The sequence below is a fragment of the Lepisma saccharinum genome, chromosome 13 (genome assembly GCF_977018435.1).
Source record: "Lepisma saccharinum chromosome 13, izLepSacc3.1, whole genome shotgun sequence".
NCBI lineage: Eukaryota > Metazoa > Arthropoda > Insecta > Zygentoma > Lepismatidae > Lepisma > Lepisma saccharinum.
In genome coordinates, this window is record NC_139241.1 from 82,546,540 (window position 1) to 82,559,205 (window position 12,666).

Here is a 12,666-nt window from a genome sequence, read left to right on the forward strand (position 1 = left end):
ATATGGGACAAGCAAAACGAGGGCGGGACAAAACGATGGTTCCTGCGCAGTGTGTGGCAACGTCAACCGGGCCGGGCTATTAACCGGTGTGGAGACCACCTTTATGGCAGTGACCTTCTGTAGCCGCGTTTACCTGCGAAGGAACTTGCTGTCAAACCGCCAATTAAGCTTGGGCAAGAAGTGACAACGTTAAAGCTCACCCTCCCCAAAGCAGCCATTAAGGAAACAAGATTTTGTCAAAATAACCGTTCTGCGCTGGGAATGGACACCTCTCTCTGGGGCATACAGCTGTCACCCCTTACCTTTCGAGCAAATACTGTCAGTTTGTATCACGTGGATTACGAAGACCAACTCTACGAGATCTTTCATTCTCTTAAACTCCGAACACACGGGGTTGTGCTCCGACGTGGCAACAGCGCGAACTTCTGCCACCCGCCTCATTTCATGGTCCTGCGTTTACTCACTATCTTCGCTGCAAGAGAACATACGTCCAGGCTTAATTATAAATGTTTACATTCATACCTCGCTGATTTTTATGTTATTTTCCTATTGGATGCGGTTTTAGAGATGACACAAGAGTCTTGTGTACTATAACAATGAATGTTTTTGTTCAAAAGTGATACAAGAACGGAAATAATTTCGAGCAATGTTCCTATCAACTACTTGATTGAAGCAAGAAGTTTTTTAATTACTTTATTACTTTATTAATTACATGTGAGAGAAAAATGACCTGATGTATGAACATATAGGACTGTGAGGTTATTTTGTGATTCTGTATTAACTAAATACATAATAAATACTATTTTCAAGGAACTTTTTGCTATCAGACAAATATGTCATATTATCACACCTATAAAAGTGGCGAAAATTCTGTTTCCTTTTTAAAGAGCTAAAAGGGGTTAATTATGACCAACACTAATCTAATCATATTTCCATCCCAGCCTGGACATGGATGTTTGTGAGTGTCCATTCATCAATTTCATCATGTCATAACTCATCCCCATCTTCGCAAATTAGCCAAAAGTGCCACAAAAACCGAAGTAAAATAAAGCAATCAATCAATCAATAATCATATTTCTTTTAAAATAATTACTACCTTTCCCATAATTCCCGCTGTTGAATGCACCAGGATCGGGAGAATATTTTTCGCTACTCCATACTCCACTAAAGTAGTCGACACTATCATACAGGTTGGGCTTCTCTATGTTTTCTGTTTGAAATTTGTCCTCGGTAGAACTGTCCAATCCGGTGCTGTGCTTGAAGCTTTGTTTGCTGGCGAACAAATATCCTCCTCCATACTTGCGATAAACAGTCCCATAGATACTTTGGTGGAAACCTGTCCGTTGTACGAAATGCATAAAACACCATTTTACATACACCATAATACTATATGGATGAATCAAAAAGAAGTTTAGTAAAATTGTAATTTTTCCATTACCAATTGCTTCATCACCACATTGATTGTCCCTTCATCAATTTCGTGTAATCATCATCAGCATAGAATGGACTTTTATGTATTTGCTAAATAAATATCTTTATCAAATCAATGTTTTTTGCATTATCTTTCAGAACCGTGGCATGTATGTTCGAAAGATATTATTTTCATTTTCCATATGTTTCCTATGTTAGCTTGTAGCACATATTTAGTTATTTTTACATAAATTTCCTGTCTTCAAATATTTTCCGGCATATATTCCATATTCATGCTGTTACTACATTTTGTCTTCTTGTTTAAAATACCAAAGGTTTTCCCTTAATCAGTATTCTGTTAGTTTTGTACTAACTAACTAACTCTCTAGCCTTCTTACACCCGAAGGTTCATGGCTGCAGCAACACAAGCCTTCCATCTGTTCCTATCCTGGGCAAGTTCAATACAATCTTTTCCATCTTTACAAATTTCCTTTATGTCCTTCTCAACGTTTTCCCTCCATCTTTGTCTTACAGGCCTCTTACCATCAGGTTTCCCAACAAGAATCCTGTAAACTCTTCTTTCCTCTCCCGTTCGTGCCACATGGCCTGCCCACCTAAGTCTTCTTAATTTAATCATTCTAATAATATCTGTGCATGAATACAAATTGTGCAGTTCTAAATTATGTAACCTTCTCCACTCACCTGTCTGCTCATCCCTTTTAGGTCAAAAGATTTTCCTAAGGATTTTATTTTCAAATATCTACTCTTAATTTATGTAAGGGACCATGTTTCGCATCCATAGAATACCACAGGCATGATTACTGTTTTGTATAATTTAACTTTTAGTTTCTTAGTTATTATTACGAGAAGATAAACGTTTATGAAGAGAAAAGTAGGCTAATTAATATGCTTTCTATTTCCTAGTTCGTTTTGTAATCTCTCTTTATTTCAAATCTTGACAATAGCCTTGCATCTGTTAGGCCAGGCTTATTCTAACATTATTATAAACAATAGAGAAGGCAAGTCCAAGCTTTGGCAGTGAAATCCATTACTGTCATTACTACATGCGATATTGAACGCAGTTTCAATGTATCATTAAATTAATTTAATGCCCTTAATTCCATTATTTTCTATACCAAACAACCAGCGAAGTACAGAAGCGTCACTTAAGTACTCTCCAATTCAAGCATTGGCATCCATACTCTCTGTACCTGGCTCAATTCCACAGATCTGTCTTAGGGACAACAGGAGAATATTCACGTTTTAACACTTTTAAAGACAGTTTGGTAATCAATCGTTTTGGTACCAAAGAATTAAACACATTTTGTATTTCAATTAATGTTAAGCCTGATGCATTTTATTTAGCTAAGAGAAATTAAATTGCCATTTTTCATATATGAAAGCGTTATACTAAAATAATTAAATATATATTACTTTTTTAGTGTCGCGGGTAACACAAAGAGGAAGAAAAATCGTAAAATGACAAAATTTATGATTGTAAATTACGGTCAGGAAATAAGAGATTACAAGATTGTTGTTGGGAAACCTGATGGTAAGAGACCTGTAGGAAGGCTAAGACAAAGATGGAGGGATAACATTGAGATAGACCTAAAGGAAATCGGTAAGGATGGAAAAAGATTGGATTGATCTTGCCCAGCACAGGGACAGAGCTTGTGTTGCTGCAGTCATTAACCTTCGGGTTTAAGAAGGCTAGAGAGTTTCTTTAGTTTAGTTAGCATTCTACTATTGTACTTTATGAAGAATTTACTGTTGTTTGTAACGGCATTACTTACTAAACGATTATTTCGGCAAAAATGTATATTTTAAATTAGCAAACTTCTATTTTAAGAATATGCACATTGTAAGAATTTCACAATGGAATTAGTCTTACCATTTAAGCAATCACTTCTTGTATGAATGAGAACGATTCCTGCTATAAGAACCTAAAAGACAAGAAAGAAATTGCAAATAATTACCTTCAAATGTTTAATGTTAACCATAGTTTTACTTAAAATTTGTATATGTCCCTAATAGGTATGGATTTAGATGTGTGCAGTTATTTTAGTAGGAAAAATTTACTATAAAAATTTCCTAAGAGTCGCTTTTACTAATTATATAGAGAACTATTGACAAAACTTTGTAATAATAGAGAGTCGTCCACTTTTGAAAAAATCTATGTAAATCATTTTTGATTGTAATGATCCCCGTGACTTTGGTCAGGACCGAAAATCCTAAAAGCGTCTATGACTTTACGAGACAGAATTGATTATGGGGGAAAATTTTAAATAGCAGCGCACCTAAAGGAAAGTTGAATTTTCGTGAAAGTGCATTGGCTGCAATTCTTTTCCTGTTGATTCACTGTTGCAAGTCACAGATTTCTCAACTCTATCGCTCACGCCAAAGTGAGAATTGGGCGTTAACGAAAGTTCCAGTTCTAATAATGACTGGACTTACTCGATTGTTGCTACTCTTGTTCTCGGCAAAATAGCCATATGAAAACTGAGAATAGACAAAAATAATACACTGCTCACGTTAGGGGAGAATGGGGCACATTTGAACACCACCGATTTTATTGTTTTACTTCATAGTCAACTTTTGAATGCAAAAATTTTAAAAAAATCTTGTAATACATGTAAACATACTTTTTACACAAAAATCATGGTTATTTTCAAAGTGAAATGCGTTAAAAAAAAATACAATGAGTAAGTGCATTTCTCAAGGAGGTGTCAATGAGAACAACCTGAACACGACGAAAATTGCATCATTCTGGGTTTTAGATATACAGTAAAACCTCGTTAATCCGGACTAATGGGGGGATCGGGGGATAAGTTGACCGGTTTAACGAAAGTCCGGATTAACTTAAATAACCTAAAAGAACAGTAGAAAGAGCATTTAAACTCCGTTTATAGCAACAAGACTAGTGTTGCCACGGGACGAGACGGGACAGGCTTTTAAAAATTCGAGACGAGACGAGATTGACCATGTGTCATGAGACAAACGAATATTTTCGAGACGAGACAGCATTTCCACGAGACAGGCCAAAGTCTCGTCTCGTGGGCAACACTAAACAAGACACGTTTATTATGGTGTATTTAAAGGGCATAGGCCTAAATGCACTATACAGTACAGTACAAAGTCTGCGGGAAACAGAATTTCATCAGTGGTTGACTGCCTTTTCCTTGCGAAGTTCTCTTGTTGACTTCTATCCACATTTAAAACCTTGCATTCTGCTTCTTTTTTCCTTTGGCCTGTCCGGATTAAGCGAAGTCCGGCTTATCGGGGTCCGAATTAACGAGATTTTACTGTATTTGAAAAGGGGAGGGGCCCCTGAAGTAAGCCCGCCTTCTCCCGTATACATTCGAGGGTATGTGCTTAAGTCCTGGTGCCTTTAAATAAACCAGGGCGTCTTTTTTAAAAATTTCATCGGTTCCTCCGCCTTTTGGTTTTCATATTTATTAATTAATTAATTATAATATACAAATTCATATAATATACAAACAAACAGAACATATATAATACAGTATATAAAGGAGTACAAAATGTGGACCCATTCTAGTGCCCAGAACAGATCTTGTACGTGAATTTATTAGTCTTAATATATTGGGATAAGAATAAAGATGAGTATTTTATAGAGTGTTGTTGTAATTACGCGTCTATTTGAATTTAATGATATTTTAATGTTGAGTTATCCAATTTTGATAAAATTTCTGGGGTCCAGAACAGTTGCTCGGACGTAATGACGTATGTGCTGTGGCGAGTGTATGTTATAAGGGGGATGAAGTGTTGCTGTGGAAAAGTTGGGTAGGTTGGGATGCGATGTTGCATGCCCAGACGCTCTGCACTCGCTCTGGATTTCAGATATTGCCACCATTGTGCAACCATCAGGTATTGTTGCTACAGGCTTCATGCAAGTCTTGATGGTATTCTTGTGCATTTTTGCCACGGGCCGCCTGGATTTTGATCCACAATTGCTATTCTACCTTTGTAAACATGTTTTACGGCAGTAGTACACAAAATGGTGTTCATTTCAACCTCGCACACACACAACAGCACTCGGTGCACCGACCACTTTCGGCACTCCACACATGGGCAAGGACCCCAGCTGACATTGCTCACTGTCTTATAGTATATGCACGATGCTATCACCTTATCCTGACAGTGTTGCCACTTTTAGATTTACAACCCACGTAGAAAGTGAAAAGCAAGACGTTTTGAGAGGTCCTGAGACTGCCACATTGGGGGCCGGGGTTCGATTCCAGGAGTAGATAATCCCAAGTGGCTCTGGGGTTCGCCTAGCCTCTAATATAATAGGGGTAAACACCACCAGAGCGTGGTGTCGATTACATCAGCTTCACATATGTCATCATGGATACGTGAGGTCCTGTCTTCATGGCGCACCGTAGCTCACTTCGTCGTGTGAGAACCAAAGGGACGTGACTCTAATTTATCAAATTTCCAGGAGAGAGGAAATGATGTATTCTTATGAAAGAGTCAGTGAATTCGAGATATTTGACTCCACCTTACTGCTAAGAATTAGAATTGCAAATATATCGATCTGACTCGAAATGGAGATCTTCAAAGCAGGTACGTATCTAGAGATAGGGTCATGCAGGGACATCTCGACACTTGGGAGATCCCGACACTTTTAAGAAAAAACCCTCTCAAGCATGTGCTGCCACCTAGTTAACGGTCGAAAAGCACAACTCAGAAGTGCTTCAAGGTCTGTGTGTGCAATTGTTTGTCGACGGTTGGAATACTTGATTTTTGGGGGAAGAAATACCATCCGAAACTCTTTCTGGTGAGTAAGTCATAGTGTCTAAAGACCGTACTATAAGAATAGCATTGAAAACTGATGTATATTTTACCGATGTGTGTAAATTCATTAGATTTACAAAGTGGACGGTGGAAGGGCCAAACACTGGTGAATATCGCTGTCTGCTCCAAAGAAGCGTGCACGTTCATAAGAGGCAGTGCTGCCATCTAGTTGGAAAAAATGTAACTCTGGGAGATTCCGACACCATGCTATGGGGAGATCTCGACATGTCGAAATGTCCCGAATCTTGCAATTTTCGGCAATGTCTCGTCTACAAAAGTTTTTGTTTCTCTTTCAGGTATCGGAAATGCCTCGAACATACCAATATAAAGGAATTCATGGCAAGTGGAAGCCAGAGGATATGGCGGCTGCGATAAAGGAAGTAACAGAAAACAAAATACCTCTTGCAACTGCGGCCAAAAGATGTAATGTTCCTAGAAACACGTTAAGAGCAAGGAAGGTAACGGGTATTGTGTCAAACCGGCAAACTGGAAAAGGAACAACACTAAGTGCTGCTGTGGAGCAACAATTGGTTGAACATATGCTATTGTTAGATTCGAAAGGATTTGGTATGACAATAAAGGATCTGAGGGAGATTACTTTCAAATTTGCAGAAAGAAACAATGTAAAACATAAATTTAATACCGAAAAGGGAATGGTAGGATATGACTGGGTGTACTCTTTCCTAGAAAGACATCCCAATTTGTCCATTAGAAAAGCACAAGGACTGTCTTACGCTCGTTCAAGAGGTCTTAACAGAGATGAGGTTCGAAAATTTTTCGACAATTTAAGGAAGATGTACGACAACCTTGAACTATGGGAAGATCCGGGAAGAATATTCAACGCAGATGAAACTGGGCTACAGCTGATATTCAAGCCAGGAAAAACTATTTCTCTCAAGGGGAAAAAAGACGTTTATCACGCCACGACGGGGGAAAAGGGTTCTACAGTCACTGCAATGGTTTGTAGCAGTGCAACGGGAAGTGCAATTCCACTTTTTGTGATCATGAAGGGTGTCCGACATAAACCCTCCTATGCAAAAGGGTTGCCGAATGGGGCATGTGTCCAGTTGTCTGAGTCTGGGTACACGACTAGTGAAGTATTTCGTCACTTTCTTGACCATTTAAATAAATACAAGCCTCAAGGGAAAATTCTGCTTATTATAGATGGGCATGCCTCTCATTGCAAGGACCCAGATGTCCTTGAGAAAGCTACAAATTTGGGGATCGAAATGCTCTGTCTCCCTCCTCATAGCACCCACAAGTGCCAACCGTTAGACGTGTCTTACTTCAGAAGTCTGAAACACTTCTACAATGAGGCATGTAGAAATTTCGTTCATCATCATCCTGGGAAGGGGATCACAAAGGACGATTTTGGAGAGATTTTTAAGCAAGCTTGGGATAAATCGGCAACATCAGGTAATCTTGCCAGTGGATTCCGAAAATGTGGGATTTATCCATACAATCCTGACATACTGGAAGACGATGTCTTTGAGTATCAACTGGTCCCTAGTGAAAATGGTGGAGTTCCAATCATACAGGAGGAAGAAATTGCTCGTGGTCAAGATGAACGATCTTCTTCTGGTAGTTCGTTTGCAGAGCTGTCTCCAGTACCAGTGACAGAGAAGGTTTCTGGACGGAACAGAAGGAAGACCCAGGAATCTGTCATTGTAACATCCGCCGAATACATTCAGAAACTTCGTGCAAAACAAGCCACTCCTTCATCCAAAAGGCGTCAAGGAAGGGCTGCACCCAGTACCTCGAAGGATCTCAAGAACAATGAAAATTATTGTGGTGGTTGTGGTGGGTACTACTTCGACGACACTGAAGGAGAGAAATGGGTGGAATGTATGGGGGACTGCGGTAAATGGTTCCATGAAGACTGTGTAGAAGATGGAAGTGAACCTCAGTTCACATGCCAACAATGTGCCTAGTTGAAACGTGGTCTGTGTCGTGTTTACCACGAGACGCGATACATCTTCTGAAACTAGCGACAAGACGAGACACGCCATCTTTAGTCTTTGCCTTCCGAGACGAGACGAGACGACAAGAGACATGTTTTTCAGGCGAGACAAGACACTCATTATAGCATTAGCAATGTGTTTGAGTGAATAACTCTTGATATTTACATCTGTTTTGAAAATGTTTTCTTTACTGTCGAGATCTCCCATAGCTTAGGGAGAAATGGACATTTTGTATACTTTTATTTTTATTGTATTTGTAACTTTTATTACATTCATGTCGTTTCCAAACTTTTCAAATAAGTCAATGGCATGTTCATGTACATGTATACAAAATGTAGTCATTAAATGTGCAAAAATGAGTCAGTTATTCCACGATTTCTCTTAAGGTGTCGAAATGTCCCTGAATGACCCTATATATATTTCGAGGGGGGGGTCCGAATCAAGAGGCTCGGAAATAATAGTAAAAATAACATAAATGTTTAAATTAATATTAAAATATGAGCATTATTAATATTGCATTTTTATTACATGAATACGTATGGCGTAAGAATATAGATGTGTAACAGCACATATTTATTACCTAGCTTGTGTATACTTAAGATCGCCAAACTTTGTACAAGAACAAGGAAATTAATGTCAAATAGATAAAGAATTGAATATTTATTGAGTAATAAAACATGTTAGATCCAGTTGACAAAAAGTAAAGTTCCTCATTAATTTTATGAATATTATCATAATAGTAGTAGTGTGCTTAACTCTCTTTGGTACGGTCCTTCAAAGCTGTATGATAACAATATAATAATCCTTGCCTTACAAGTTCAAAGGAAATAAATAAACATCGATTATAGTGGAACAAATACTAGCAAGTACATTATTATTATTTTATCTTAGTACTTGGTCTTTCTGGAGGGGAGGGGGTCCTGATCCCCAGGATGGCCCTTGCTTCATAGGAGTTTATTTAAACAAAACTGAACACAGCATTTTTGGAGTTACGTTTCCCTGCTTTTCATACGACGAATTTTAACCTCAGATGATACACAAATAGTTTAGATTCATGGGCGGATAAGATACGTCAACACATTTCACTTGATTCTTGTCTTAATATGTAATAACTAATTGTACACTTACGAATTGATTAGGAAATGTCTGAACTCACCCATCTCATGGCGGTAGCTCTCTGCGTGCTGCGTCCAAGAGTCAACCTGTTCCGCTTTCTTCCATCCACTCACTCCCTGCTTACCAAATGCCGTGAGCAAGCACTTCTAGCGGTGGAAGGAGTTGTTGTTTTTTCGGTACTCTGAGCAAGAGGCTTCACGGTTCGCGTTCGTCGCGGTTGATTTGCCACAAAAAAGCGCAGACGGAAATTTAATAAAAGTGAGCTAATCTAAAAATTCCGAACTGAACTGCAGATTGTCCGATATATCCCTAGATGTACGACATATTTATTTATTATAACATATGTATCTACTTACATTATAACATACTCGAGGTTCGGTGCACTTCGTACTCGGCTCAGATTTGTCTAGGTGTAACTTTCTTTGTACGACAATGCACGTGGGTTGCTACAAGTCAACATAATTATATAATTAACTACAAGAGACAACGGATAACCTTTGCGAAACCTTATTGCTATAGGGGGATAAATTACCTTGTCCAGCATCTGTGAAATTAAAACCTGAAATTTTGGATATTTTCTAAAAGTTTAATTAACGTAAAATTTCAAGTATATACATGTCGTATCCGAACGTTCTTTTCTCTAATTATCGGGCCAAAACTCTAATTTTGATGTTGGAATCTCTATTGTTTGTAACTGGATACTTTACATTTCATTAATTACATCGGGAGTACGCTTGTCACAAGATAGACTAGCGTTACTCCAAGAAACGTCTTAACAGGCGCTAGGTCGCCCGACGTGTACATTTCTCAACCTTCACGGTGACAAGGCACTAGGCTGCCCGGCGCACCGTAATTACTTCAAAATAACATCCAGTACAAACTACCTTTTTACCTGTAAATCGGACACCAAGACACTAGCTTGCCCGGCAATCCAATTCCTTACAGCATCCGTTACGGGAGATCTGTCCTCCGATGCGAACTGACCGAAGCGAAAACAGCCTCTCCCTTCCAAGTCTCAGTTCCAACAGCCGACCTCCCCCACTCTCATCTGGGAGTTTATATACGTTTTGTTGGCGTCTGTTGCCAACGGCCTTCTTTCCAAGTTTTTAATCTTTAACAGCTAAACTGCCCGCCTGTTCCTTGAACGTTCGATAGAAAAGAGAGCTACAGGGTTTTTATACATGGAATATATACGAACCTAAAAGTGCATAATAAATTGAGATACACTTATCACATATACATACTTTTATACACGTAATTACCTAATTAATTAACATATTAATACATATTTCAATAAGGAAAAAAAACACTGTTGCCCTGACACGGGGTCAGGGGAACAACTTGCAGAATGAACAACAGGAAGTTACCATGACAACGACAATATAAAAAATTATGGCGATTGAGCCCATGTCTGGATACTTAAACTTTCTAATAATATTAAACAGCTATAACGGGATTAAAAGTTATGAATACTCGAGTTTGAACTCCAATTAAAATTTAACCAGTAGACCTACATCAAATTTTAGCTATCTGCTATGTCCGTTGAATCATGGAAAATGCGGGCTGTCACAGCGCGGTGTTGTCCACGTTCAACACACATCTTCACTCCGTTGAATAAAAATATCCAAAAAATTGGTTTCGCAGTGTGAATTGACAATGATAATGGATAACAGTTGCAAAGAGTTTCAAAACAAGAACAAGATCGTATTTTTAAGGGTACCCAATATTAAGAAAATATTTTTTTTCACAAAATTGGTACGAGCCTGAAATCTGAAAATTAAGAATTGTATTTAAAATATTTCTACCTGCACAGTATTTAAATTTCATGACGATCGGGCCACAAATTTTTTATTTGTAGAATAATTTATTTTGGACAACACCAGTTGGTTCCAGTGTCGGATCTACAAGCCGCAAAACCCCGCAGTGCGGGGGGGGGGGGGGGCGGAGACCAGTGACGGATTAAGGTTGGTGCTATTGATGCTGCAGCATTAGGCCCATTCCTGAAATAGACCCAGATGAAGACAGACGAGAATTTTCCGAAATCTGGACAGTTTTCTTTTGTTATATTAACCTGAATATAAATCTTAGAATCAAATTTGGAGCCCCAATTTCGGACGCCTAGACACAGTGGTACTTATTATTCAGTTACTATTTTTCTTTGTGCTGTGACGTAACTATAACGTCGTTGTGTTTATTGTTCGCAGAAGATTTCAAGTTAATGCTATCCATTTTACGTTAAACAGTTTACTTAGTAAAGCATCAGGCCAATTTCGTCTTAAGCCGGCGCTGCCGGAGACAAGTAAGCCTTTAGGGAGCCCTCAGCCATTGACATAGGAAAAAATGAACGTAGCTACTCAGGGATACAGAAACGAATACAATATATACAGGTAAAGCCCTATGCATATGGGGTAAAGGAGGGGAAGTTCGCCACCAAAATGATTTTCATTCTTTTTCCTTCTAAACGAATTGGGGAGGAGGACAAAATTTATACAATACAAAAAGTAGTCATTGTGGAATATAAGGAATATAACATAAATACTGTGTTACTTATACTTATGACGTAATATTAAAAATACTAAAATGAGAAAAAGTGGCGAAATTCCCGCCACATGCTGGAAAATTCGCCATAGCCCTATAACTTATTTATCATTTTATCGTCAGTTTAAGTGCATGAAATACCAAGTTGTTGCCCATAACTCAGACAACAAAGTGTAAAAGACCTACAAATGACAATACAAAACTGCTTAAAAATATACAATACAAACATGTTTAAGAAACATAGGCCTAAATGTTCATATGTTAAGCATATTTTGAAACTGAAAATTTGTGTAAATAATATGAATATTTTATCGAATGCTTGCATAAAATGTGCAGCAACAAACTGCTTTGGTAGACACGAACGTAGCTAATATTTTAAACGTTGACTAAATCTTGAAACAAATTAATTTGCAATCATAAGCAATAATCTTAACGTTAACTAATGTTTGTAATTCAGGGTAAATTATTTGATATTTCTAAAAAAAATTGTTGACAGAGATAAAACATGACCACATTTAAGAGTAGGTATATTAGATGCCCATTCCGGACACATGAAATGTTTACATGATGAACTATTACTCTTATTTATTTATGAGTATAAAACCTTTGTTACTTAACTTGTATCTTTTCGTAGGAACCAAATCACATGGACTTGCCCTAAACATTTCTCATTTTCAGCAACTTCATGAAGAAATGTGAACGTTACTCTTACCTTTTTCATCATAATTGCCTCTGCAATTGAGCACACAACACATATACACCATACGTCATTTAAGCATATTTATACGTCATGTAAACTAGATTACAGTTCTTAAATTTGCATTAC

At 38.0% G+C, this 12,666-nt stretch overlaps 1 protein-coding gene across 1 annotated transcript in view; it reads right to left on the reverse strand.

The window, feature by feature from the left end:
* The window catches only part of LOC145996836 (uncharacterized), a 53,513-nt gene extending 44,103 nt beyond the window's left edge, over positions 1-9,410 (reverse strand). The window contains exons 1-3 of the mRNA XM_083133369.1: positions 9,343-9,410; positions 3,302-3,353; positions 1,097-1,336 (exon numbers count right to left, since the gene is read on the reverse strand). Coding sequence (XP_082989495.1) covers positions 1,097-1,336; positions 3,302-3,353; positions 9,343-9,351 — 301 coding nt within the window. The 5' untranslated portion in view covers positions 9,352-9,410. The remainder of the gene's footprint in view (positions 1-1,096; positions 1,337-3,301; positions 3,354-9,342) is intronic.
* Between the last annotated feature and the right edge of the window lie 3,256 nt (positions 9,411-12,666).